Genomic DNA, 25,868 nt, shown 5'->3' with positions numbered 1-25,868 from the left:
CCCCATTTCGCTTCGCCGTCCAGAGAACTCTCCTGCATACCAGTAAGTTAAAATGTTTGTCCATGTGCAGTCCACATCCAAAAATACATGTGGCGAACACATAATCCACTCAAGCAAAAAAAAAAAAAAAAGTTCAATACCATCCTGAACTATCTGCCTTGTCCTACTATGTCTTTTTCTCCCTTCTTTTCTTTTAATCTCGCCTCGCAACCGTAGCTTACTTGGCATGCTGCAACGTTTCTTGTTGTAGATTCAATCTTTTTTTTTTTTTTTTTTTTTTTTTTTTTTAAAAAAAAACTTTTCCGTGGACTCTTTCCTGATGACAAAGAGACAGAGGAAAGAAGGCTGGCAAAAAGTGTGCAGCTCACACTTCTGATCCACTTGATTACCTATTCTTCTCTTTTGAATACATCTATGGCGAATTGCATAGCCTTCCCGTGTTTGTCATCATTATCATCATATATATATAAAGAACAAGAGACTGATGTATTATATGATTGTAGATAGTAACGATAGTATAATGAAACAAAAAAGAAGGAGAGGGCAATCAAAACTCGTTTGGTTATTTGTCATGCTTCAATCTCTCCTTCTTCTCTTCCTGCGGCCTTCCTTCATCTCATCTCTCTGTCGGTCTTGGTATTTCTCTTGTTCCTTGCTCTTTTATTTTTCTTTTTTCGTTTTTCTTCTATCGTGAGCGTGAGCTACTCGACCTTCGATATGCCGACCGGCCATTATATCCATTGTTGTTACTGTAGCCGTTGTTGTTTTCGAATGTGTGCATTGGAACCAGTACCTCACCACCCCTACCACGATTGTTGCTATTATTATGGTTGCTCGTATTGTCACTGCTTTGAACTCCATCAAACTGGATCAGCTCTGCTGTCGCTGGTCTATGCTGATCCCGGAAAGGAGACAACCTAGTGGCAATGCTGTTGTTGTTGTTATTGTTATTGTTATTGCTATAGGATGTCTCTCGCATATCAATGGATACTGCAGGGTTGTGCTGCTGGTGCTGCTGTTGTTGACCCCAATCTACAAACGTTGCCGCTTCTGAATACTGGCTATCTCGGCTGCTACCTCCAAATGGACCTCCTCCACGCTCCATCATCTGTGGTCTGTTCAACAATGGCTCGGGTGACTCATTATGCTCCAATCTCTGGAAGGACCGTTTATCATCTTCTCCAGAGGACACAGGGCGAGCAGGAGCGGGCTTACGATAGTACGCATCCTTCTTTTTGATCTTCTTTGTATTCAACGTAATCTTCTTTGGCTTCTTGGGTGGTGGTACATACTGTGCTGCTTTATAGACCTGATACACACCAATGAGCACACCCACAGCCAATACTCCCGCCACCAGTCCAACTACCAGTTTACCCTTTTCGGGATCGGGGGCCCAAAGGATAGGGTCAGCATCAGGATCCGGGCCTTGAGTCGCAACCGCCATCTCTGGTGGGAAATTTGTTGTCCGTTCTGTACCAGGGGCCAGATCGTTAGCAATACCTTCCCAACGGATAGCAATCATGTCTTTTAAATCACCTGCATTTCTCCATCTGCCGACTGCAGACCCCGAAAGGGTTGCACAGTAAGGGTAGGAATAGAGATTCAGTGCTGCATGGTCAACCGAAGCGGAGACAGAGGCATAAGCTCCGCCTGTGGGTTGTAGTAGAGTGGTATCGATATTTGTACACTCTGCCCAGGGTATAGTCTGTTGACTGATGACAGCTCCAGCTTCATCGAGGAAGGAGAGGGTGATGGTTTCACCCTTGGCTGCGTCAACGAGAGTCGGTATTGAGGAAAAGAGAGCAAGGGCGAATACAGCTAAGGCCAACAGCCTTCTTCGTGCTGCACCTGGTGCAGTGGCTGTGAAGAATGATACCATCAAGGAGCTTGTGAACCTTTGCAAGTCAAGGAAAGAAAGAAAAGGCCTGATTGCTGATAGGGTGGGAGGGAAGTATAGGGATTTTAAAAAGTAAAAGACGGGTTCAGGAACAAATCCAAAAAAAAAAAAAAAAAAAAAATAGCGACAAAGTGGGATTGGGTACGGGAAAATGGAAACTGAAGTGGCAGTCGGTTGTTATGTCAGGGAATTGATAACTATAAAAAAAAAAAAATGACGGAACCGTTACCGAGGATAAATGGAGATGGAAATAGAGATAAAGTAAGACAATCACAATACACACACGATATACACGAACGCACTGCTTTATATATATATATATATATATTTATATATAAAAAGGGGTGGAAAAAAAATAAAAAAGTTGAATAAAGTGCGTGTAAATCAGATGATGAATGTGTAAATGTGAATGTGTGATGGAGATGATGATGATGAAGAAAAAAAGAAAAAGAGAAAAGGAGAAAAGAGAAGAAACAGTTAGACTGGATCTACATGCCCATTCGATAACATGCCACAACGAAACAAAAGTGCGAATCCAGACTAGCGACAAGGAACAGCAGAAAAATGGATGAGAGCAAAAAAAAAAACCTTGCGCCAACAGACCAAAAAAAAAAAAAAAAAAAAACAAGCAGCGCCCATCTAGCATTCATGTAATAATACTGCATACAGCACAATAAATGTACATACATGTGTTCAAGCAACTGACAAACAGGGCTTGTTGTTAGGATTTGGACTTGATCTTGAACTTTGGATGGGAATGGATAGTCGGCTCTAGGGGAAAGAAGGAGGCAGTGAAATGAAGTGGACCTCTTCTAATTATAGGACGGACTTGGTTTTTTTTTTTTTTTTTTTTTTTCAACTCCACTCACCATCCTTACACTCACGCGAGTTTGTGAGCAATTGAACACAAATGTGTATGTGTATTTTGACCTATTGACCTTTTCGTTTTTTTATTATTCCATTGTGCCTGGAATTCCATGCGACTCATTTTTCTTTTTATGACCTGTTGTGGCGGTAATACAAATGTATAACATTAATATATAAGTATAACATTAATATATAAACATACATATTTATACTTGTACAGTCGCATGCAAACAAAGATCAACTTTTTGACCCTTTATCTTTCTTGGCTTGCTGTAATCTCTAAGCATCTGCTCCATTTATACATTTACATGTATATCTCTAAAGCCTTAAAAAAAAAAGAAAAAAGCAGCTTTCGTAACATTTATCTATCATCTCTAAAAAAGACTCCTTTTATTCCAAAAAAAAAAAAAAAAAAAAAAAAAAAAAGGCTGCAGGGCGCACTGGTTTTTTATTCCTCCTTTTGCATGCATATGAATGACTTGCGCATCTGATTTGTGTCGGAAGAAATTGCTTTCGACAACCCAACCCCCGAGCAAATGTCTTCATATCTCTGCTGCATCAAAATAACAAACAGCTTCTTTTTATAATTTGTCACATCAGGCCTCCTTGATAGCTCGTCTCATATAAGCACTGAACCCTGGCATGTAGCTTTTTTTTTTTTTTTTTTTTCTTTTTTTTTTTTTTTTTTTTACAGGCCAACAAAATCTACATGTGGAATAAAAGAATACCACGCCCAGCTTCGCCACTCTTTGGAGACCCCAAATAAGCCCAAAAAAAAAAAAAAAAAAAAAAAAACTACATGTGTAACGTTGATATCAGAATGAGGTTTTCTACCTTACACACCACACTCCTATGCATGACCTACTCTCCCCTTTTTTTTCTTTTTTTTCTTTTTTTTTTTTTAGGATGTTATCAAAGCTCTGGACGACATCTCTATCTTAACGATATTCTTAAAAATATTTACACAGATCTATGAGAGAGACATCTGTAGCTTCCAGGTCATACTCGTGTTGCCTCATAATGCTCGTTACAATCAGTCTTTGCATCCTGGTTCACAAGATGTTGAGCGAGACTTAATGGGCGTTTACTAGGACAATGGATGTCATCCTTTTTTTTTTTCCCTCCTGAAATGCCTTCTGGTTTATTGAATCATTAAGGATCCATCCTTATTAAATATTTCTCAGCAAGGGCGTGAACTATAATTCCGACAAAGATCCCAGGACCATTGGATATTTTTCTAAAACGCTTGATCTCTTTTTAGGATTCGTTTCAAGTGGAGCCCAGAGAGGCTCCATCACTTCTTGGTCATAGAGTGGGTTATATATATATATATATATATATATGTTATAACAAAGACCTTGACATGGGAAGTCTCTCGGTTGTAAGTCGTAGAACCCTTACCAAAGTTCTGCAAGTTGAGGTTGTATTGTTGTGTATCTACACTTAAAACAATTATTTCCGAACAATGATTAAAACGCAAGAACAAGAACGAGGTCACAAAGTACAAAGGCAAACATTACAACCCTTAGAGACGCACTGCAAAATGGTAACCCGAAAGGAAAAAAGTCGGACTTAGTATTACATGCTAATAATACTGCTGCTGCTAGATAATGGTTGATAATAATACGGGAATGAGGAGAAAGTTCACCTGCAAACTGACAACGTGAAAAGAGGGATACCGTATTGCAGTAGTGAAAGGGGGCAGAATAAATAATGCTCTAACTACTTAAATAGATGATGGGGAATTAAAGGAGACCAGACACGTGAATAGATCAATTTATGCCATTGCCCCTTGTAGGATCGGTATTTTTCAAAAAGCATAGTAGGAACTTTTGGGGTGGAACGCTCTTGACCGCATTACGGACAGATACAGAGGATAGTAATGACGACGAGGATGGGTTGTTTGCAGTGACTAGAGGCCAAAGCTGTTGCATTAAGCCTTCGTAGGCGGCGACGCGTGCACAAACAAGAGCAAGGTTGTTGTTGTTTTTTTTTTTTTTTTTTTTTTGATAACTGGGACCCACGAGATCGTGAGGATTTATTAGAAATAGACTTTATAAGGGACCCTCTCCGGGTCATACACAAACGAGGACTAGGGGACTGGTTTTCTTAGAACAGGAACATCTGGGGCGGCATCCGTGTTAGCAACAGACTTTTCCTTATGATCAGCTTGGGGACTTGACGAAATTTAAATTGGCCGTAGAACATGGCATACCTGACATAAAGCATCAGCACCAATGTTTACAAAAAAAGCATGGGCGGAGCAGAAGGATATGAAACTAGTTCGCGGTTCGATGCCCTGACCAGACAGAAAAAAAACTCAGGGGATCTAGAGATCTCTAAAACATATACTGTACCATCCATAACTTAATACGCCCTTTAAGACAAAAAAGAAAAATTTAAATTTAAAAAAAAAGTCACCGCAGACTGAACATCTTTCTGCATAGTCAATCCCTCTGCTAAAGATCCTGTTCCTAACCTAAAACTGCGAAGAGTACTCTTATGTCCGTTGGATCGCTAACAGGCTGCCAGTCAATGGCGTCGGTTCGATAGTAGCTGGCGGTACATTTTTTTTTTCTTTTTTTTTGTTCATGTTGACGTTCAACGGCATAGCACCGTCCGTTCTCGTTCTTCATAGCGCCTCGACTCGATTCGGCTTGCCTCGACTCTTTTAGGGCGCTTTGGAATGCAGCTCAGATTGGTGGACTAACAATGACTTGATCTTATTCTATCAATGTTGTCATCCTCCTTAACATGCCTTATTTGAATACACATCCATCCGAGACATGACACGAGCCATTACTGCCAAAAAAAAAATAAAATAAAAAATAAAAAATAAAAAATTCGTCATCCTTGTTCTCTAATCTGTTAAACCCCTCATACCCATCCCACCATCTCTTTTACCCAACTACCGAGTCTTAAAGACTTCGCCCATTAATCCTCTTTTCTCTTTTCATCTTCCACTCTCTCACTCTTCCATCCTCTCACTCTTCCATCCTCTCACTCTTACATTCATACCCTCATCCATATACACACATTCTCCTTTTAATCTCTACAGAGCGCTTTCTTTAAACCTACCACTTTCTTTTCTTTTCTTTTCTTCTCTTCTCTTTTCTTTCCTTTCTACATGTTCAAATCTCTTTAATCCGTCCCACCCTAAAAACCATATTTTTCAAATTAAAAAAAAAACCAAAAATCTATATCTATTTTCCATATCATGATTGGAACATCCAGTAACGCTCGGGTGAGACAGATTCTAATCCTAACATGTCTCTGCATCATCTTCTTACTCTCATTGATCATCATGGGCCTCGTCGGTGTCCATGGCAAGATCACATTTCGATCTTTCACTAAAGGATGTGTGCTCTATATGTCCGATGATGGTCAAGTCATCAGTTACAACAATGGATACTGTCTCTTCCCTATCATCGCTGGTGCAGTCATCGCTGTCCTTTCCTTAATCTTTATTCTTTATCTCTCCATGGTCATTCATCGGAACGATGAATTCAGTCCTCGGTCTCTATCCTTCCTCTTCTTCATCCTCTCCACTTTGTTGGCCCTATTGGCCTTTGCCATCACAGCCGAGATCGGCATTGGCTTGAATAAAGGATGTAAACTTTTGGGTGATCAGTCTGACCGTTGCAGAGCCACAAAGAGTTTTAAAGGTATGTTTATTCTCTACCCTAGAAAAGAAATGGTTGTCATAAATAAAATACTTTGCTGATTCTGTGTCGCATGCATTACACACAATGGCGCGGTCGTCCGAGCGTCATCATGCATCTTTTAGTGTTTATTTATTTGTTTGTTAGTTTTTTTTTTTCCTATGCTGACCTAATAATAACCTTAAAAAAATGTAGAACTCTGGGTCGCTGAGATCTGTGCTGGTATCGCAGGTGGACTCTGGGTGATCATCATGTTGCTGGAGCTGTTTCAAATCAAGAGTCACCCTCGAGGACTAATGACCTCCACTGCTGATCATGTCGGTCAGACTACTGTCGTCCCTCATCGAGCTGACGATCAACATCATCACCGCTCCGTCAGTCTTAATAACCCATATCGAACACATCCAACAAACGCTGCACCATCTACTGCAATTGCAATGGATCATGGCCATAAAGAAGAGTACACTGGTCCATAGATGAATCAAACCTCCGACTCTATGTCCATTGCCAGCATTAAAAAAAAAAAAAAAAAAAAAAAAAGCAGGGAGAAAAAAAGAAGCAAAAAGCAATTTGTATCTATTTACCATTTGAGAGGAATCTTATTTTTTATTTTTATTGTCAAGATGTCTGTCACCTTTTTTTTTTTTTTTTTTATTTCTAATAAATCGTTTCCGACTTGGTGATCCATCTGTTCTGATGTTTTGGCATGTGAAAAGAAAAAAAAAAATGAATGAGGCTTTAATATACAAAAAGAAATCGGCGAATTCATCATTGAAATCATTCCCGTTACAATATATGATTGATGATTACTATGAAGATCTTGGTGGTATTAAGAAAAAAAAAATGCAGCTTCTTTGGTTATCGCGCCTTGGTCCCTAGTGGCAAGGTTGTAATCATCTGGATTTAAGTCTCCTTTTGCTTCTGCTTCTGCTGGAGCCGATGCATCCGCCTCATCCGCCTCTCAAATTTTTTGCAAACCAGCACCTGTTTGGCCTTATAGGCCCACCAGCGCACTGGATCTGGCACAAATACTGTCCCGATCGCCATCGGTGGTAGCCTCCGCTCCATATTGTACAGAGCATTGTCATGCGAATCCTCCTCATGTTCCTCCTTACTCCTCTCCTTCCCATTATCAGCCTCATAGTTCACTCTTTCTGCAGGCAAAGTCGTCTTTGTCTTCCAATAGTCGCCTTGCTGTCGTACTCGTCTCGATTCAGCATCGCCTGGGAACACGATCATATAGTTCATGGCTAACATTGGACCAGGCTCATACTCCTGTCGACCTCTCATCCTGATCGTTTTCCGCTTGATTTTTTGCTGTCGCTTGTGTGGCTTAAAGGAAGCTTGTTGTTCTTGTTGCTGAGAAGATAGCTGTGGTTGATCGTTATCAAATTTCATACCCGACAGCCGCCGTAGTTCAATATCAGACTGCATATTTTCTTCAGCTCCAGACTCTCTGCTAATCCATCCATGTCGTGGTGAAGTTGTTGCTATTTGCTGTTTCGATATCAGAGAATCTAATTCAGGCGATGATAAGGACGACAAACTAGGATCTTTGTCTTTATTCTTCTCCTCATCTTCCTTAGTTAACATTCCCCCATTGGTTCGCAAGGTTATTTGAGACGCAACTTTGCGTACTTCCTTCAACGATCCCTGTGAACGCGATGCATACACCTGTTTGATAGGTGATGATAGTCGCTGTGAAGATGGCACCGAGGTTATAGAACGATTTCTAGAAGCTGTCCGACTGAGGTTGACAAACGATCGCAGTGTATTGTTACTAAGTCGTTTTGCAGGCTTAGAGCTGCTTGGTCTATCATCGTCGTTGTTTTCATCTCTCCATGCTCTAGCGCCATGATGAGTTAAACCCGGGTCAGTTAAAGGTTTATTGAATGGTTGTTCTTGTTGCTGCTGCTGTTGCCGCTGTTGCCGTGCTAGATGTCGTTGATATCGTCGAAGATTTGACGACGTCCTTGGAACGAGGCCTGCATGAAACGGTAGAGGCTCTATAGACAACGGTTGAACTTTGACTGGGTTGCGTCGATGTATTTGTGCGGCAGAAGCAGTAGCAGTGGCTCTTGCTTGTTGCTTCTGCTCTACTTGAAGCTTCTCAAACAGCCTCTGCCGCACCTGAAAGAGGTCCGTATGTGATGGAAGCACACAAAGATCAACCATCTCTTGTTCGCTATCATAACATCCATTATCGCTATTTCTGCTACTGGTGCTGATATGACGGGCTGTTTCAGATTCCTCCTCCTCCATCAATATCGGGCTTGTCAAACCCTCATGTTCTTCTGCATCGCTATCGTTGTTCTTAGATGGTTTTTGATTATTACGTTTGAATGATGCGCCATGGCTTAGGTGCTTCAACGACCATTTGCGTTGCGATCCACTGTTTTGTTGGGTAATGGCGTTAGCAGAAGTGGTAGTGAGAACTTGTGAGTTGGCAGAACCCTCTTTCTCAAATCCTATTTCAGATCCACGTAAGCTAATACGCTTCCTATTAGATGATATTGATACACTCCGGTTCTGCTGTGCCAGCATCTTATCTTGTTCCATTGCTCTATCAGGCATCTTCTCCTTAGTTGAAATGTTCGAGGGCAGTCCTTGATCCAGATCTAAAGCCACTGAGGCTGACGCCGATACCCGGCGGGGATTCGAGACGGAATTAGCGGAGCGTAGCATCGAGTGGTCCATATCTATTATGACATCATTCTTATTGGGGGGCAGTAGCAAAGGTGCAGAACCGATGTCTCGGATATAATCTGAGCGTACACGAGTTCTGCGATAATGATATGGCTCCAACATCAAGTCATCTTGAACCTCTAAATTAGTGGTATCGCCGTCAACGGTGATAACACCTTGCGGCGCGACCAATTCTGTAAGTGAATGTGACATATGGTCGCTAGTCTTCTTCTTAACGACGTTATCATCACCGCCAGTTTCAACTGCAGAGCTTTTCCTGTTTCGAATATGGCGACGCTTCAGAGCCGCTCCAGAGATCGGAGGGATATCTTTGCCCCAATCCTGAACTCCAATAACAACTCTATACATCGGCTTCTTTAACAGGCTTCCATCCATCTGAGCCATAGCCGTGCCGCTATTGAGCCCGCCGTGTTCTTCATCATCCTCCAGCAGCTGCATCTCTGCCACACGATGAGCTAAGTCTCGATCTTCGATCAACTGCCGAACCTTGCGCACCAAAAATATCAGCAAAATCACGGCCACAATAAATCCTAGAGTGAAGAACCCTAATGTCGCCATATTGAACGGTGTTCCTGCTTGCTTTTCAACAGTCGGTGTATGTTTTTTGAGTGTTATCAAAGCTGAAAATGACAGAGCAGTGGGGTTCCGGTTCGTGAGTGAAAAGACATAATATCCAGAGAACCGCCTCGGATCCATAGCTCGGAAGTAGATGAGTGACTGATTGCTCTTCTTTGCAGATGCATATGGGCTTGCGTCCAAACCTGAATATCTCATCCATCGATCCATTAGCTCGCTGGTATTCAAATATCCCATGCTCGTGATTACTGTACTAGTATCCTCGTCGTCACTCAGTGCTCCGTTATCCTGACTTGATCCAAAGGTATCTCGAGGCAGCTCAGGAGGTGTCGAGACTCTTGTATCAGAAAATGATCTATTGTAAGTATCATCTGTTAGCCCATGGTCCGCGCGCCAGTACATGTTCATGTGTCCTTCCCATACATTCAACGACTTGAAATCCAGAGCAGATGATGGAAGAGTACGGAATTCAAACTGAATATCTGAATCATGTGCATCCACATATATCTTGAAAGTCATTTCCTGGCCAGATTGAATAGTGCCTGAGTAAGGATTACCAATGTCAATTGGAATGCGTGTTGGGCACATATCAGTAGTCAAAACCTGTGATTTGAACTCGGGTCGTTGTCGGATCAAATCCTGAAGCGTGCCGTATTTTGGTATATCAGTTGATGTCCCCAAAAGGTAAGCGGAATTCTTTGTCTTGTCCGTGTCGAATAAACAAAGACCATTTACATATGAGCAGTAAGATGGGTTGCAATTCTGGCAATCGTCATAAAGACTGCACCATCGCAGTGCTATAGGTTTTAGATACAAAAGATAGAAAGGAAATTAAACAGAGGTATTTCATGACTGGAACTCCAAAGTTCAAAAAAAAAAAAAAAAAAAAAAAACTGTTGTTACCTCGACAGTTATTGATCATAGCGGGAACAAGAGTCGGGATATTCATTGTAATGTTAAGCATATCTGCATGATCCGTACCACCAAACCCGCCAAAAATAAATGCTGTCCATGCTGTTTTACTACCACCCGCTGATCCAGGGGGCCGCATAATCATCGTATGGTTGACTCTGCCTTTGAGTGCAGCACTCAAGTCGCTCACATCGTACGTAGTCCATCTTTGGCAAGCTGCGCGCATTTTTTTTATCACAGATATAAAGAAAATAAATAAAAATAAGAGTAAACATCACAAACAAGCGAAGAGTGTACTGAGGAGGAAAAATAAGTAGAGCTGTCTTACAGAGATCATAGACAGAGAAACTTCTGGAAAAGCATGACTGGTGTCCTTTATCTACGCCTGGACCGTAGGGTAGCATGCCGCCATACATGACTACGAGGTCCGTGCCCATGAGTCCTGCAGGTGACCACACAGTACTAACAGAGTCATACATCACAGGCGGCAAATAATAAGGAAGTGTACTGTTCCAGCCTGTCTCGTGTCTATCGCTGTCGATATCCGAGCCATCATCTATGTTTCTTACAGAATTCCTTCCATCACGACTTGTATTGGTACTGGGCGAAGGCTGAGAACCTGGTCGGGATCCATCCCAGCGTTCATTTATGATAGGTGTCGCAGTGTGAGGATCAATTCTAGGAGCAAGAGCATACCATAAGTCTTGTGAAATTCGATATTGATATGTGATCACATTGCGTGTTGTATTGTTGATCATGCCTCCAAAATAATAAATCGAATCCGTTGCCTGATGATGTACAGCTGTCGCTCCCGATAACCCAACCGAGTTTTGATGATCCGACTTTCTCCACATGGCAAGATCTAAATGAGAACACGTATGTAAGTTATATATATATGAAGACATGGGTAATTTATAGGAATTTCTGTATTGAGAAGCTAATGATATAAGCTTAACAGCTATAGCCCACTCATAGCCCACTTACCTATGTCATAAACATTCAGCTCGCGAGTTGTTGCACCCGCAAAGTCCAGGCCCCCAAAGACATAGAGCTTTGTTGAATTATTGTTAGCCACGACCACACAAGCGGAGCCAGCGCGTCCAGTAGGTAGCTTATCCGGATTGATAGGCTCCTGTTTTGTCCAGATCTTGCCATTGAACTTCCAGATATCTGCTAGACTACCAGCATTTGTCACTCCTCCATAGATATACAAGTCGCCATTATACATGAACGCAAAGTGTCCGTACCGGGCCTCAGGGCCCCTATTCAAAGCATTAATCCTGTTCCACCTATTGGTAGCTATAGCAGAGACAACGTGTTGTTACCATGGGTTGATTTTTTTTTTTTTTAAAAAAAAAATTATTGATACAAAGTAACTTACAAAAATTGTAGGTAAGTATATCCCACATTAAACGCATGTTAAGACTAGTCCCACCCATAATGTACACCATGTCCTTGGTTTCATCGTAGACCATTGCATGCTGTGAGCGTGGAGTAAAGTCCTTGAATCCTGCCGTCTCTAAACAAGATAAAGTGAAGAGAAATGCCAAAATAAAAAGATCATTCGATTTTATTATACGAGTGATACAGTAATTCAATTTCTAGATAAAACATTCTTGTTGCCATTTGCTTAAACTCTCGCACTTGACTTTATTCTAGGACGTATTACCTTCTTCACAGACAGCTCCGCTGTATTGACTATAACAATTGCATGTATTAGCACTACTGCATGTTCCTCTTAATGTAGGCACACATATTGAGCATGGCGCTATTTTGAAAAGAAGACATTAGATCTGATCTTCCAATGTCGATTGCCTTTATTCATCTTTCTTTTTTCGGCTTTTGTCGAAACATCAAACTGGTCTGCTAAGAGCAAATGACAAATGATCTTTACCAACAGACTGATAGGCAGCTGTAAAACCATGGTTCCCAGGACTTTGTTCCCGTGACGAGAAAACTACGGTCATTTGTGGACCCGAAGAGTATATGGTCGGTAACCTGTCCTGCCAAATGTTGCCACAAAGTTTAGCCAGCACCGGTGCGGTAGTATCTGCGCCATCATAAAATGTCAGATAGTCCATCCTTGAGTATGAATGAGCGGTGTGCATGTTTGTATAGGTATTTTAGCATGCATTGAGCATAAAAAAATGAATATTCCCCAATAATTGCAAATGCGTTCACAGCAGCAACAGCAACAAATATGGCTTTTGTCCAATTAACCTTTGTTCCGAGCATTGAGAAATGTCATCTTTCTTCCTCCTCCTTAATCTTCTCCTAAAAAAAATAAAATAAAAAAAGGACTTACCCGCAGATTAACTGAACCGGCGTTGTAAAGTTGACTGCAATCACATATGGTACTACACTCCCCTTGCTCTCGCCATTGCCACTTCCGTCTGAATTCGTGATATTGGTAATGGCTTGCAAAGTCCAGGTACATGTCCGAGTTTGGGATGGATACACGCCATCTGGTGAATTGCTGAAGAATGTTCCATACCATGCAGGCCCTAATGTCTGTGGCGAATTTGAATCGCAAGTTGTAGATGCTACCTTGCTGACAGGAAGCGCCTGCAGATGGGCTGTAGTAGTAAGATATGGGCTTAATTGTGACGACGGATCAAAGAGTTTTTCCTTCAAAGAGCCGTCGTCAATCGTATCCTGCACCAATTCACTCCTCCGAGATGGTGCTGGGACTACTATCCGTGGTATATCATGGATAGTTGTTGTCTCAACAGAAAAATCTGATGAAGATCGTGAAGTGTCCTCGTGGTGATACAGGGGTGATATTTCTGGACCAAATATGGCTGTGGTTGGTTCTGTGGAAAAAGAGCTATATCCCTTTTCATTCTCCTGTTTATTGTCAAACATCAGTGATGTCTTTTGTGGTAGAAGTGAAGGCTTTAGTATAGTTCTTGTAACCATATTAGACACATGGGAAGGTTGGTGGTCATAATTGTCTGGATAAGCAAGAGAAAGAGGAAGAAGGAGAAGGCTGATAATGAACAGCAAGAATGGCAAGTCAGGAAGGACCTGAATGCGCCAAGTCCAGTTTGGATGGCATGGTCGTGCCATGATCTTGATCCCAATCCTGGTTGCCACACACACTCCACCAGCCTTTGCTCAGTTGTGCAAGGTGGTTCTAGCTCAGTGAAAGTAGAAGTGAGAGTAAGAGAGCTAGAATCAAATAAACAAAGGGAAAAGTTCAGTCAAAGGATTGATAGTATTCGTGCGAGAGCATAAAAATGTTTTGACACAGCAGAATTAGAGCAAATCAAGAGAGAAAGTGAGAGAAAGAGAGAGAAAGGGTGTGTGATAAAAATGAGCGTGGAATAGAACGTGTTTAGAGTAATAGATAGGTGTTTAAAGAGAAAGGGTTTTCAGGTTAAAAATAGGATAATAAAAGCCAAGACAGACCAAAAAAAAAAAAAAAAAAAAAAAAAAAAAAAGGAATGAGAAGACTCTTGGGAATGAAATGAAATGAACAAGCAGCATTGTATTTGTTTGGACTGAGCACAGACACACAGGAACACAGGAACAAGTGATTGACAATGTTTGTAGAACAGGGGTTTATAATGGATCACTCTAATGCAAGGACAAACCTTTGTTCAAAAGAATATTGCAACAGGCATTTGCATCACTGCTTTGCTGTTCACGTACTTCACACTTTTTAGACAACTTGTAGTTGTAATGCAAGGGTGAAGGATAATTACTTGCTTACGCAGAACCCGTACAGGTCGTATTTCAGATGTCTGCGCTCATCCCTTTGATTCCAGGAGTTTTTTATTACAAGATACATCCAATAAAAATACAATAGCAAGTAATTAAAATAACTGAACATAGTATACATGAACAATGAGTTCGTATGATGTGATTAAAATACATAATGGAATGTGGTACGTGTCCCAGTTGAAACAGGATAAACCCTTACTGAATGTCTGATTAGTTTATCGGCTTGGATACCGATCCGGATTTAACGAAAACACGACGCCCTTTTGGTTATTCCTGACAACCTCCTTGGCGTGGATTAACACACCTAAATACTCATTGCATCGATGTCGTACCAAGTTCGTCAAGGCCACCAGTTCCGGTAGGGTCTGACCCTCTATATGCTCTGACAATGAACGCATGATGGTTTCAATGAATCCGCGATGAGGCTATCATGAATATGATTTATTACGACACGTTTATTAGTCATGTTTGCCAAAAAAAAAAAAAAAAAAAAAAAAATGCAAATCCATCGGATCATCGTCACGACCAATTAATTTAGCGTTGACATCCATACCTCATTGCGATACCGAAGGGGCAATCGTTCGATCATACGTTTCATGTTTACTTTCCCGGCAAGCTTCCGGATCGCGCCTCCATTCCCCACCCTGGATGCACCGGGAGTCGTTGCTTTTGGTCTTGCTGGAATCCGGGATGCTGGGGCAGTTGCTCGACCGTTTGTCACAGGCCGCCTTTGTCGATTCAAGTCCTGTTCATTCATTTTTTGGATAGCCCTATTGCGTCCGTTATGAAGGCTTGGAAGCGATGCCTTTATCCGCTCAGCCTCCTGTCGCTCAGCTTCTATTCGCTGACGTTCTCGTTCCTGCTCTTGCTCTAAAAGTTGTTGTGTCCTAATTCGTTCCAGCTCTTCTTGCTGCTGCTGAAGCATAATAGCTTCTGCTTCACGTTGCTCCATTCGCTCAAACGATTGTTTCGTAGGAGCCTGATATGAAGCCAAAGAGGGAGGAAAAAAAAAAATCAGACTCTTGACCTTTTTTTTTTTTCCCCTTAAAAAAAGGTGTTTCCTCATACCTCCGTCCACTTCACATTTCCCGCATTTATCTTGAGACCATATAGAAATGCTCCAAAAGTCTCGTTAAAGTTGGCTAGACCTGCATGGATGTCTGCGACAACTTCCATCTTCTCTACAAGTTGATCCACGGCTGTACAGAGCTGATCTATCGGGTTCTCCAGGACTTCAGAAATGGATCGCGACTGAGTCAATGTAGTATTTGACTGATGAGATTGATGCTGAAGGACATTAGGTTCCGAATGGAGCAAGGAGGTAGTTCCTTCTCCTGTTCCTGCTCCTGCTGATGTAGACAGCAATTCTTGTTGATACTGATGCTGGGAGCGTCGGAACAGTAGTGTGTCCTGTGAAGAATGATCGTGCCGTAGAGAATTACGGAGTAGATTATTTGTCTCAGTTGGTGTTATTCCTCCTCCTCCATTCGGCCCTATAGAGCGCCTGAAGAATAGACCAGGACCTATCCGCGACTTTCGACGTGGAGTACCTTGTAGCATGATGAAATGGAATATGTTCGTGTCGAATGTAAAACAAAAAAATATAAATCATATTTTGACGTGTTATAATTAAAATTTAAGGGGCTAGGGATGTATTCCGCGACCGTTTTCCGCGGACTCTTTTTTTTTTTTTTTTTTTTATTTTGATTGTCTGCACTTTTAGACTAGGACAAGATGCATCAGCTCGAACACCCAAAAGATGTCCTTAGTATCAATTGTATCACTAGCGCAAGACGTCCCGAACTAAGAACGACCGATCACCATCGTCGTTGACTCTTATTTTTTATTGAGGGAGGCGCACAGCCCAAAGATCAAAAGCTCGACTTTTCAAAACGGCGTTTTTACTGTCTGACCATGGAGGAGTGACAGTGACACAGATCGAAAAATAATGCTGACTGTGTGAGAGCCAATGCTGCGGACTGCATGGTTTGAATGATTTTTAATATTAAGCTTTTCTTTTTCTCTTCATTTCTTTTCTCTTCTCTCTTCTCCACTTCAATTCAACTTCTTTAATATTTGTAAATATCGACTCTATTGCTAAACTGTACCAATAACCCTCCAACTTCTATTATCCCTTCTTGTCCAGTTTTAATTGCCACCAATACCCTACACACCCTCAACTCCTTCTATACAATGCAGCAGCAAATCTTCAATCCAGCAGACTATCCCATCGTCATGGCCATTGACTTTGGCACCACTTTCTCGTACGTCGACGAAAATACACAGAAAACGTTGCAGTAAACTCCTTGTGAAAACTCACCGTCCTAGTATAGCACCACGCTAACACACTATGTCAATCTTATACACTTCGGGTTTATTAGAGGGTGTGCCTATGCATATGCCCAAGATGACCAGGAAATCATTGATATCACATCATGGTAAGACCCCCACCTCCCTATTCCACTACATCAAAATGCGATCATAATCAAGAGCTTGTTGCTTGCTACAACGTACGAACAATAAAAATAGTGATAAGAAAAACTGTTGACACGTCTCTCTCCCTTTCTCTTTCTTTCTTTCTTTTTTTTGTTTACCTATTTTCCGGACGGGGAAGATAGGCCACGACAGATTATTCAATACCCAAAAACACCAACGATAAATCTCTACAAAAAGAATGACCCCGAGCACAACTTGATGGCATGGGGATGGAGGGCAAAGCTGGAGATGCTCAAACCTACAGCAAAACACCATACTCTTCTTCAGCAATACAAACTTTACCTTGACGAAAACATGCACCATTCACCCTTAGACGTTGATATTACTGTTCTAGATGCCATCTCTGACTACTTGTCTGCATTTCATGATTATGTTGCGGGCGAAGTCATGCGTGGGTTTGCAAAAAATTTTCAACGAGAACATATTCGGTATTGTTTGACAGTTCCGGCCATGTGGTCAGACAAGGCCAAGAATGTTATGCGTCAAGCAGCCATCAAGGCGAAAATTATTAAGGAAACGGACCACCCTGATCGACTCATGCTTATTTCAGAACCAGAGGCCGCAGCCCTCTACTGCGAACGCAAATGTGACCAGTTCAATTTAGGCCATGGGGATCGTTTCATGATATGCGACGCTGGCGGAGGAACTGTGGATTTGATTGTATTTGAAATCGCAGAGACCAATGGTGGACGGCGGCTCTCAGAAGTCACCAAAGGTCATGGTGCTTCATGTGGTTCAGTCTTCTTGGATAGAAACATGCGACTTCTCTTGGAGCGTAAATTCGGACACAGTGCCGCCAACTTCCCCGCGACCATCATCCCTAACCTAGTCGATACATTCGCAGATGTAATCAAGCCTCAGTTTGATGGTCTCGAGGAACAGTTTCTTCAGCTGCCGGCGAATAAGTGCTTTGACGAACTGGAGAACCCGGAAGCAATCGGCATCGACGACGGCTACATGGTTTTGAGTGCACTCGAGCTGAAGGAACACGTCTTTGAGCCCGTAGTGAAGGACGTGCTTTCACTCATTCAACATCAGCTCAGCCAGGCCAAGCATTGCTCTGCCATTTTTCTGGTAGGAGGCTTCGGTTCCTCCAACTATCTCTATAGCCGCGTCAAATCACAGTTTAAACACCAAGTGGAGCTTATTTCCACCCCACCACGTGCAGAAATGGCTGTTGTGCGAGGTGCTGTCACGGCAGGCCTGAATCCTCGTGTTGTCACTGCACGCATTGCACGTCGATCTTATGGTATTTCCTCTGATCAGCCCTTTGAAAAGGGAAAGGATCCGATCGCCAAGCGTAAGTTCGAGGTGAATGGTGTATGGTGCATTGATCGGTTCACACCTTTTGTCCGTAAGGGACAGAAGCTTAATGTGGATGAGTGCATATCGCGTGAGTTCTCCTTTACCAAATTCACAAATGACATTCAGGAGGAATACAATATTGCACTCTATGCATGCGATGCTGACGGCGAACCTCCACGATACACTACTGATGTGGGTGTAACAAAGTTGGCAGATATTCCAATCCCATCACCCCATGCACCCTCGGCCCCACTGGGATCAATGGTAACCTTGATTAAGTTAATGAATTTTTATTTCATTTTATTTTGTTCATTGAATGATAAACCAAATGGCTAATGAATCGATATACAATCCACTATGGTAATATAGGTGAGAGTCAAGGTACTTATGAACTTTGGTTTAAATGAAATTCAAGCAGAAGCAGTTGTCGGCAATAAGATCTATAGTACTGTCCTTCAGTTTGATGCCATCAACATGTATTATAGTTAGCTGAAGAATTAAAATATGTAATAAGAAATTGTATACATGTATACACTTTAAACAAACAGGTCTATTATTTGTGTTGAACAACTCTTTTTTGTACGCCCAAGTTGGATGGCCAGAAATAGGCACAGCTGTAACTGCATTACATTGCAAATGATCCGTTGCAATCTTGTGTCTGACTCTGACCATATCCATCTCAGTTTACATTTATCCTTGCGCCTATAGTGGCATCATTTCTCTTTCTTTTAAGGCAGCTCATTCGTGTTTTGATTACATCATCTCAGGTAAATGAATAGAATATGAATATAATGTGAATGTGTAAACTCAATGCAAAGAAACATAAAAGCAAAAAAAAAAAAAATATTTATTTATCGAATCATCTCTTTCTCATGTTCAACAGAGTAGTAACCAGAGAGAGAAATAGCGGAATATCAAGAGGGAGATAGAGAGAAATCCTCAGCCAAGAAAATTCGTAATGAGCAACTTCTTTGGCACCGCAGGTTCAGGTTCTGGGACCAATGCCAATAAGTTGTCGTCAAATAACAATGGAGGCAGTAGTGGCAGTGGCAGTGGAGGATGGGGCTCGTTTCTTAAGCAGGGATTATCAACAATTGAATCCAAGTTAGACATGGTCCTAGATATCCAAGTTCCTATTCATGGTGGAGCTGCTGGTACTCTCACTTCTTTCTCACCTAATGCGACAGTCTTACCATCCAGCATTACCAGTCAATCGACTACAAAAGATACACAGCCAAAGGAGGTAGCGCCACCTCAGGTACCATCTTCAGGAGACTCTGCTGATACAGGCGATGCTGGGACTCAAAATAAAAGTGGCAAGAACCATGATACCCTTCGTAAACCTTCAAACATGGCCAGCAGTGCGAGAGGATCCCAGGATGGACTCAAAATGAATGTTAAGAAAGAGGAAGCGACTGTTACAGTAGACCCTTTTACGGGAATGATCACTACTACTCCCACTGTCAAGCGCATGTCAACACCGCCAGTCTCAGGGAGTGACAATAATAATAATCCCTCTTCGCTGGTCTCTAATGCATCGACCACATTGTCTGCTGCCGCTGCTGCCGCTGCCGCCAATAGGGAACGCTTGGAGCAAAGGATGCGGGGTATTTTTAAAAAAGCTGCACCAGAGTCTCCATCTGCCACGCCCACAGCTATTGCGGCCCATTCTCGCACTGCGTCTCCATCTTCATCCGTTCGCCGATCAATGTCTGCAGAAAAGGATGATAAGGCAATCGATAAAAACAGTGTGGAACGAACGCGCGAATCAACTGTCGCCGCTTCGACCGACGAGGAAACCAAATTTTCCAAAGAGGATATGAAAGATATACAGGAGGCTACACAAAAAGACGTACAGAATGACACGCAGAAGGATACACAGAAGGATATGCAGAAGAGTACACAGGAAGATGTCGAAACCGATGTACAAGAAGACAATGAGAAAGTATTGGAATCTAAGGACAAGGCCTCAGAAGTACAGGACTTAACAGAGATTACGTCTGATGTCGAAAAAGACAATGATAGTAAGGATCAACTCACAATAAGTGACTCGCTTGAACAGGCAAAGGTAGAGCCAATACTAGCTCAAGAAGGTCAAGAAGACGCCAACTATGAAGATAGTTTGAATGGAAAAGAGTTTATCAAAGCAGATGCAGAGGATAAGCAGGAAGAAGTTACGCCGTCAGAATCAACAGTAGAAACGATTAAGGTAGATAAAGAGCAGCCAGCTGTTAAAAAAGAGGAGAATAACGTTGTTCATGAGCCTGAACAGAATACAACAGAAGATCAACCATCACAAGAGGAGACCGCACTTACATCGGAACCAGAGAAGTCCACCGCCGCTAGCTCTGAACAGACTACAGATGCAAAAGCATCAACGTCAACAGATCACCCTAATACACAAATCGAGGATATTAAAGCCCCGACTTCAGCATCTGCTACGGAGGGGATCACTCCAGTAAATATTGAACCAGAGCTTAAAGTTAAAGAAAGGCATGAAACCAATAATGAGAATCCATTGCAGAAGGTACTGGAGCAGCGCGAGGAACAGCTTTTCAAGGCAATGCAGGAGCAGTCTTCACTACTTGAAAAGCTCCGTGATTTGGAGGATGCAAAGGCTGCTGAGGATGCTCTAAAGGCCACCAAGATTGCTGGCCTAGAAAAAATTATTGAGACTCAAAAGAAGGAACTTGAAGTAGCCAGAGGGTCCAACCTTACTAGTCAGCCAAAATCCATCCAAAAGACTCTTGAGGAGCAACGTGCGCTTTTGGAAGACAAAGATGAGCAGATCAGAGGGCTATTGGCAGAAGGTATGGGGGTCTTTAGTAACAGGCAATTCGCGAAGAATGTGTAAAAAAAAAAAAAAAAAAAGGCGGGAATATTTAATTACTACCGTGCGATATCAACTATACATTAGGGGAGGTCCTATCAAAAAAGGAGTTCAAGAATCTGACCACCATCAAAGCACTAAGAACAAAGAACATTGAAGCTGAGAAGCTTCAGATGGACACTCAAAAGAAGCTTGATAAGGTGCTATCGGATTATGCTGATGCACAGGCGAAGATCTCCAAGCTTATGGACGAAAACAAGCAACTTAACGGTAATTTACATTAATAATTTGGTCCCTAAGATTTGCTTTTCAGAATATCTAATAATTCGATATGAAATTACATCAATCTTGGCACATTTAGAGTCCATCAAGTCGTTACAGGATATCAATCAGCGGCAGAATAAGCAATTGACAAAGATGGAGGCAGAGCTCTTCCAACTCAAGGAAGAGAAAGCTAATTTGCAACTAGGATTAGACCGTGCTTGGCAAGAGCTGGCAGAGGCCCGCAAAGCTTCTGCTGAGTTGTCTAACCAGGCGCATGCCGCATCATTAGAGCGCGAAATGAAGCTGAATGAGGAGCTGAATAATGAGATGGAGGCCCTCAAAGCTCAACATGCTGCTATTGAAGCCAATCTCCGTCAAGACATCCAGGAGCTCCGAGTGTCTCTTTCTAATCGTGAGGAATCTGCTGGAGAAAGGGAGGATCAGTTGCTGATGGAGATCAGAAACCTTCAGGCACGGTTGGAGCAAACTGATAATGACTCATATGAATTACAAGAAGCTCTGGACGAAGCCCGACGTCCACTTCTCCGACAAATCGAAGCTTTACAGAACCAGCAGAGCGTCGCCAACCGAAACTGGGACAAGATTGAGAAGAATCTGACGCGGCGTATTGCAGAAGCGGAGGAAGATGCGCTCAAGGCTCAGGAACGGGAGCGCAGTGCTCGTGACAAGCTCGATGAAATGGTAAATGAGGCACAGTATTTGTATGTCTTTGGTTTGGAATAGTCATTGCTTCGAATAATTTGAATATTTATACTAATGTTGCATTAAAATATATATATAGAAATCACGTTATGTGGCTTTAGAAGCGCGTCTTGAGGCATTGAGGACATCAGACATTCAGCTCCGTGCAGAAATCAGCGACAGTAAGAGGAATCTGAAAGATAAGGAGGATGAGGCACGCCGTATGCAAGCAGAGTTGACTCAAGAACGCCTCAACCGTGAACGTGCGATTGAAGAGGCCAGAGACGACGCAGAAAGGAAGCTTCGTCTTTTACAGCAGACAGAGATGAACAAATTGAAGCAACAAATCCAGCAGCTACAGCAGCAACAAAGCCAAGGAGCAATAGGTGAGGACACACGGTATCCTAATAATGCATCAGACCCACATCTTTCGATGGGAGCAACTTCAGCGGCAGCAACAATGCGAAGGCCATCATCATCTGCAGGACTTTCGTCGCCTTTGTTCCCGCCAGGAAGCCCATTAACTATGAGTGGCTCAAAAACACTTGGTGCACAGGCTCAGGGTAGTGTCCGGTCTAGTCTTGAATTGATAGCCAGTCCCGCAAGCTTGGACGGCATGTCGCCGTCACTGTCTCGCACGGGTTCCTCTCAAGCTGTAGGGCTTGTGGGTCTTAGTAGCAATGCGACAGGGCAGGCAGTGGCGGTGGAAAGGCTTAGCACAGTTGTTCGACAGCTAGAAGGCCAGGTCACTTTCCTGAGTGAACAAGTACGGACAGCAAATAGGAATAAAGGTAAGACTAATATCGTTGGGAGCGCATCACCTCGTGGTACACTAGTGATATGTCTTTTGTAGGCTATTGTAAACGCGCTTGATACGACACCTTATAAACCTCTTCCCTTTTCCCTTTTTATTATATATGTGTGAATGTCTATAGATGAGCTTTCGAATGAACTTGTTCGGGTGACAATGGAATTGGAGGACCTACAAAAGCAAGCTGCACGTCTTCCTGGGCTGAAACAAGAGTTAGATTTGTTGCAGGAGCGTCATCGAGCTGCGCTTGAGATGCTGGGAGAACGGACCGAGGAGGTCCAGGAACTCAAAGCAGATCTATTGGATGTCAAGGAAGCATACCGGGACCAAGTAAGCGAGTTACTCAGCCAACTAGAAACAGCAAGGCGTGCCATCAAAAATTAATTAGACAGCATTAAATAAAATGGAAATGATAATTATAATAGACACCCGTGTTACCTTTATTAATATTTATTCTCTCCTTTCATTTATATCAAAGAATGGATGTATTACATCGTCATGTCAAAAAAAAAAGTAGATAGGTTTAATTAAGTGATTTTATTAATGTTTGGTAGAGGACTAGTGCAATACTATACAAGGAAAGTGTCATGGATGCAAATGGGTATGAACGATGGAAGCTATTATAGCTCGTTGAGGCCTTGAATCTTGCCAATTAATTTTTTTTAACGAACAAAAGGACCGGAAGCAGCATTAGGCATTGACTGGTTCATCAGTATCTCAAGAGCCTTTTGCTGAGAGAGCTTGTCCTGAGAAGCACGATGTCCTTGCATAGAGGTACGGGGAGTAGCGGCAGGGGAAGAAGCAGCGGAAGCAGACTTGTTCTTGTTGAACTTGAAGAAGGTCATTATGACAGAAATGCTTATTTGGATATTTTTGCTTGAGTAAAAGTTGTTTTGCTTTTGGTTGCTTTTGGCTTGTTGTTCTACTGATTGAGTAGATTTTAATGAAGTAGAAATATTGGCGAGCAGAGTTATCTTATTTATACTTGTTGAGTTTCTAACCCGCAGTAATTTTTTTAAAATGTCCATGCCAAATATGGAAATGAACGTCTGAGTTTATTTCTGCTGCGGCCTGCGGAGAGAAATGATGTCGTTTCATTTCGGATTTTTAAATAGAAAAATAATATCCAGGAACATGCCCATTTACTGAACATGTTATACTTTATCAACCTCCTCACTTCCTGCAGATCCTTTGTCAGACATGTTGCACCTATCGAGGAAAAAAGCCAATGAAGCAAGCAAAGAATCTTACAGTCAGCAGCAGAGAAAATTAGGAGGAATGTGCTAGTAATGTCGCGACATGTAGCATGATTGTACGTTTTTTTTTATTCTTGTAGAGTATACCGTAACAAACTGATAGCAAAACTCATAGCTGATTGCATCTGTTTTCTCCATTTTAATCAATTTCCGCCAAACGCAAAAAAAAAAAGAAAAAAAAAAAAAAAAAAAAAAAAAACTCGTCAAAAAGAATAAAAATATTTATATAAAATAAAAATGTTGTTCTCATTATCTGGTCCAGACATATCCCAATCCTAATCTCCTAATCAATTGACCCTGGGAAAAGTATCGTATTGTATTAATTTTATGAATCTAGAGTCTAAGGTCCTTTGCTGGGCTGGCAGGTTAATTTTGTCATTATAACTTGTAGATGCTCGTAGCCAAATAACGAGGATAATAGTGTGTTTGGAGACTTCCAGGATGCTACAAACTACTCAAAGCAACCATATCTACATGAATACCTAGGGCCTCGTAACAAAGTTAACGTTTCTTTTCAATTTTTTTGACTTTTTATTACTATGCAAAAATGCGAAAATTATGGTACAATAAAATATTTATATATATATTTTTTAGATGCTTTTGTGAGAGGATATAGAAAGGGAAGGGATTTTTTTTGTGTTAAAGCATCCCCTTTCAGGGAAGATTTGCTTCAGAATGGTTTAACGAACAAAGGGGCCGGAAGCGGCATTGGCCATGCTCTTGGAGAGAATCATCTCGAGGGCCTCGTCTTGGGTCATCATTCTTGAGCGGGTCTCGTGCACCGAGTTGCGGGGAGTCTGTGCAGGCGTAGTAGTAGCAGATGAGGTCTGGTTCTTCTTGGAGGCAGAGGTGGACGACTTGAAGAAATGCATGGCTGTTGTTGTTCGGCTTCTTGATGGTTCGTGAGTATTGTCTTGATAGTGCTAAAAAAAAAAAAAAAAAAAAAAAAAAAAAGAAAGATGTTTTTCATTTGCTGGACTATTTCAAGTTACACTTTTTTTAGAAGCAATGGTTCTTAATACCCTGCCGGTCCAACTGCTGTAGATTTGTACTGCGTGCGGTTCATTTCCATTCATAGATCGCATAACAATTAAAGCACTTAAGAAATTATGTTTGTAATTTTTTTTTTTGGACTGGATCTCCACCCGCCAAACTTTTTTTTTAAAATCGTGAGGGTCGTGTCCTTATTTGGAACAATATTTTGCGCGTCCCACAGCAATAATAATATCTACTGCGGTATTAATCTTTTGCCAAGCTATGCATGATTACCATAACTTAAACATACAGAGCAAGGAAGTTGGTAGAATAAACCTATGCACATGTACCGTAAAAATGCCTATAGATAACTGTAAAGTGTAGTCATTTTTTATGTTAACTTTGAGAATGAGAACTCATTTAAAGTCCAGCAATGATCTTGGAAATAAGATTATAGAACATCTCGATTTCCTGAACCTGCTTCTACTGCTGTTGTTTGGTATTACCAGCATAGTTAGGACGAGGTTCATCAATTAATTAATGGAGGATCTAAGTAGGGTAGGAACAGTCGAAATAGACCCGCTCTTGTTGAACTTATTGGAAATGTTATTCTGTTATATGTGATGAGTAGCCAGGTTGTTTGCCCGTCGAAATTTTAATATCTTATGCATTAAATATGGATTTTGTCTCTGTTTGAAGCAAAGGAGAAGGTTCATGAGAGAGACTATGAAATATTTGCTAATTTCATCAAAAGATACAGCAGAACAATAATGAGCTCTATCAAATGCGAGTATATGGGTGTAATAATCTTGAAATATGAGTAATACATTTTCATGCTACTGGAGGAACAAGTCTAAATATGATGATTTTGTCTTTACTCTTC

The 25,868-nt window shown here is 41.7% G+C and overlaps 7 protein-coding genes across 7 annotated transcripts; 3 read left to right on the top strand and 4 right to left on the bottom strand.

Moving 5' to 3' along the window:
• Nucleotides 1-481: 481 nt before the first annotated feature.
• BCR41DRAFT_343870 (hypothetical protein) lies at nt 482-2,006 on the bottom strand. The gene has a single exon (XM_022022374.1). The coding sequence runs from the start codon at nt 1,877-1,879 to the stop codon at nt 686-688; it is 1,194 nt and encodes a 397-aa protein (XP_021886343.1). The 5' UTR covers nt 1,880-2,006; the 3' UTR covers nt 482-685.
• Nucleotides 2,007-5,624: 3,618 nt separating this feature from the next.
• Nucleotides 5,625-6,950, top strand: BCR41DRAFT_343867 (hypothetical protein). Its single transcript, XM_022022373.1, has 2 exons — nt 5,625-6,429; nt 6,622-6,950. Exons 1-2 carry the CDS (start codon nt 5,982-5,984, stop codon nt 6,900-6,902), a joined length of 729 nt encoding a protein of 242 aa, XP_021886342.1. The 5' UTR covers nt 5,625-5,981; the 3' UTR covers nt 6,903-6,950.
• A 153-nt stretch (nt 6,951-7,103) lies between these two features.
• Nucleotides 7,104-14,028, bottom strand: BCR41DRAFT_343865 (hypothetical protein). The gene is made up of 8 exons (XM_022022372.1): nt 12,926-14,028; nt 12,515-12,702; nt 12,290-12,388; nt 12,002-12,139; nt 11,605-11,919; nt 10,949-11,482; nt 10,612-10,836; nt 7,104-10,505 (listed from the first exon to the last, which is right to left on the bottom strand). The coding sequence occupies exons 1-8, from the start codon at nt 13,687-13,689 to the stop codon at nt 7,330-7,332; spliced, it is 5,439 nt and encodes a 1,812-aa protein (XP_021886341.1). The 5' UTR covers nt 13,690-14,028; the 3' UTR covers nt 7,104-7,329.
• A 321-nt stretch (nt 14,029-14,349) lies between these two features.
• Nucleotides 14,350-15,926, bottom strand: BCR41DRAFT_417809 (hypothetical protein). The gene is made up of 3 exons (XM_022029545.1): nt 15,415-15,926; nt 14,900-15,325; nt 14,350-14,771 (listed from the first exon to the last, which is right to left on the bottom strand). The coding sequence occupies exons 1-3, from the start codon at nt 15,904-15,906 to the stop codon at nt 14,562-14,564; spliced, it is 1,128 nt and encodes a 375-aa protein (XP_021886340.1). The 5' UTR covers nt 15,907-15,926; the 3' UTR covers nt 14,350-14,561.
• Nucleotides 15,927-16,539: 613 nt separating this feature from the next.
• On the top strand, nt 16,540-18,483 carry BCR41DRAFT_298314 (hypothetical protein; the record flags this gene model as incomplete). Its single annotated transcript, XM_022020488.1, has 3 exons — nt 16,540-16,610; nt 16,728-16,784; nt 16,965-18,483. The coding sequence occupies 3 exons, from the start codon at nt 16,540-16,542 to the stop codon at nt 18,481-18,483; spliced, it is 1,647 nt and encodes a 548-aa protein (XP_021886339.1).
• A 227-nt stretch (nt 18,484-18,710) lies between these two features.
• On the top strand, nt 18,711-23,161 carry BCR41DRAFT_382644 (hypothetical protein). Its single transcript, XM_022027374.1, has 6 exons — nt 18,711-18,914; nt 19,031-20,957; nt 21,065-21,247; nt 21,339-21,943; nt 22,044-22,734; nt 22,879-23,161. The coding sequence occupies exons 2-6, from the start codon at nt 19,106-19,108 to the stop codon at nt 23,136-23,138; spliced, it is 3,591 nt and encodes a 1,196-aa protein (XP_021886338.1). The 5' UTR covers nt 18,711-18,914; nt 19,031-19,105; the 3' UTR covers nt 23,139-23,161.
• A 112-nt stretch (nt 23,162-23,273) lies between these two features.
• Nucleotides 23,274-24,917, bottom strand: BCR41DRAFT_417806 (hypothetical protein). Its single transcript, XM_022029544.1, has 2 exons — nt 24,700-24,917; nt 23,274-23,584 (listed from the first exon to the last, which is right to left on the bottom strand). Exons 1-2 carry the CDS (start codon nt 24,880-24,882, stop codon nt 23,417-23,419), a joined length of 351 nt encoding a protein of 116 aa, XP_021886337.1. The 5' UTR covers nt 24,883-24,917; the 3' UTR covers nt 23,274-23,416.
• Between the last annotated feature and the right edge of the window lie 951 nt (nt 24,918-25,868).

Source organism: Lobosporangium transversale (genome assembly GCF_002105155.1).
Source record: "Lobosporangium transversale strain NRRL 3116 chromosome Unknown BCR41scaffold_1, whole genome shotgun sequence".
NCBI lineage: Eukaryota > Fungi > Mortierellomycota > Mortierellomycetes > Mortierellales > Mortierellaceae > Lobosporangium > Lobosporangium transversale.
This window is presented reverse-complemented; position numbering and strand designations above follow the sequence as displayed.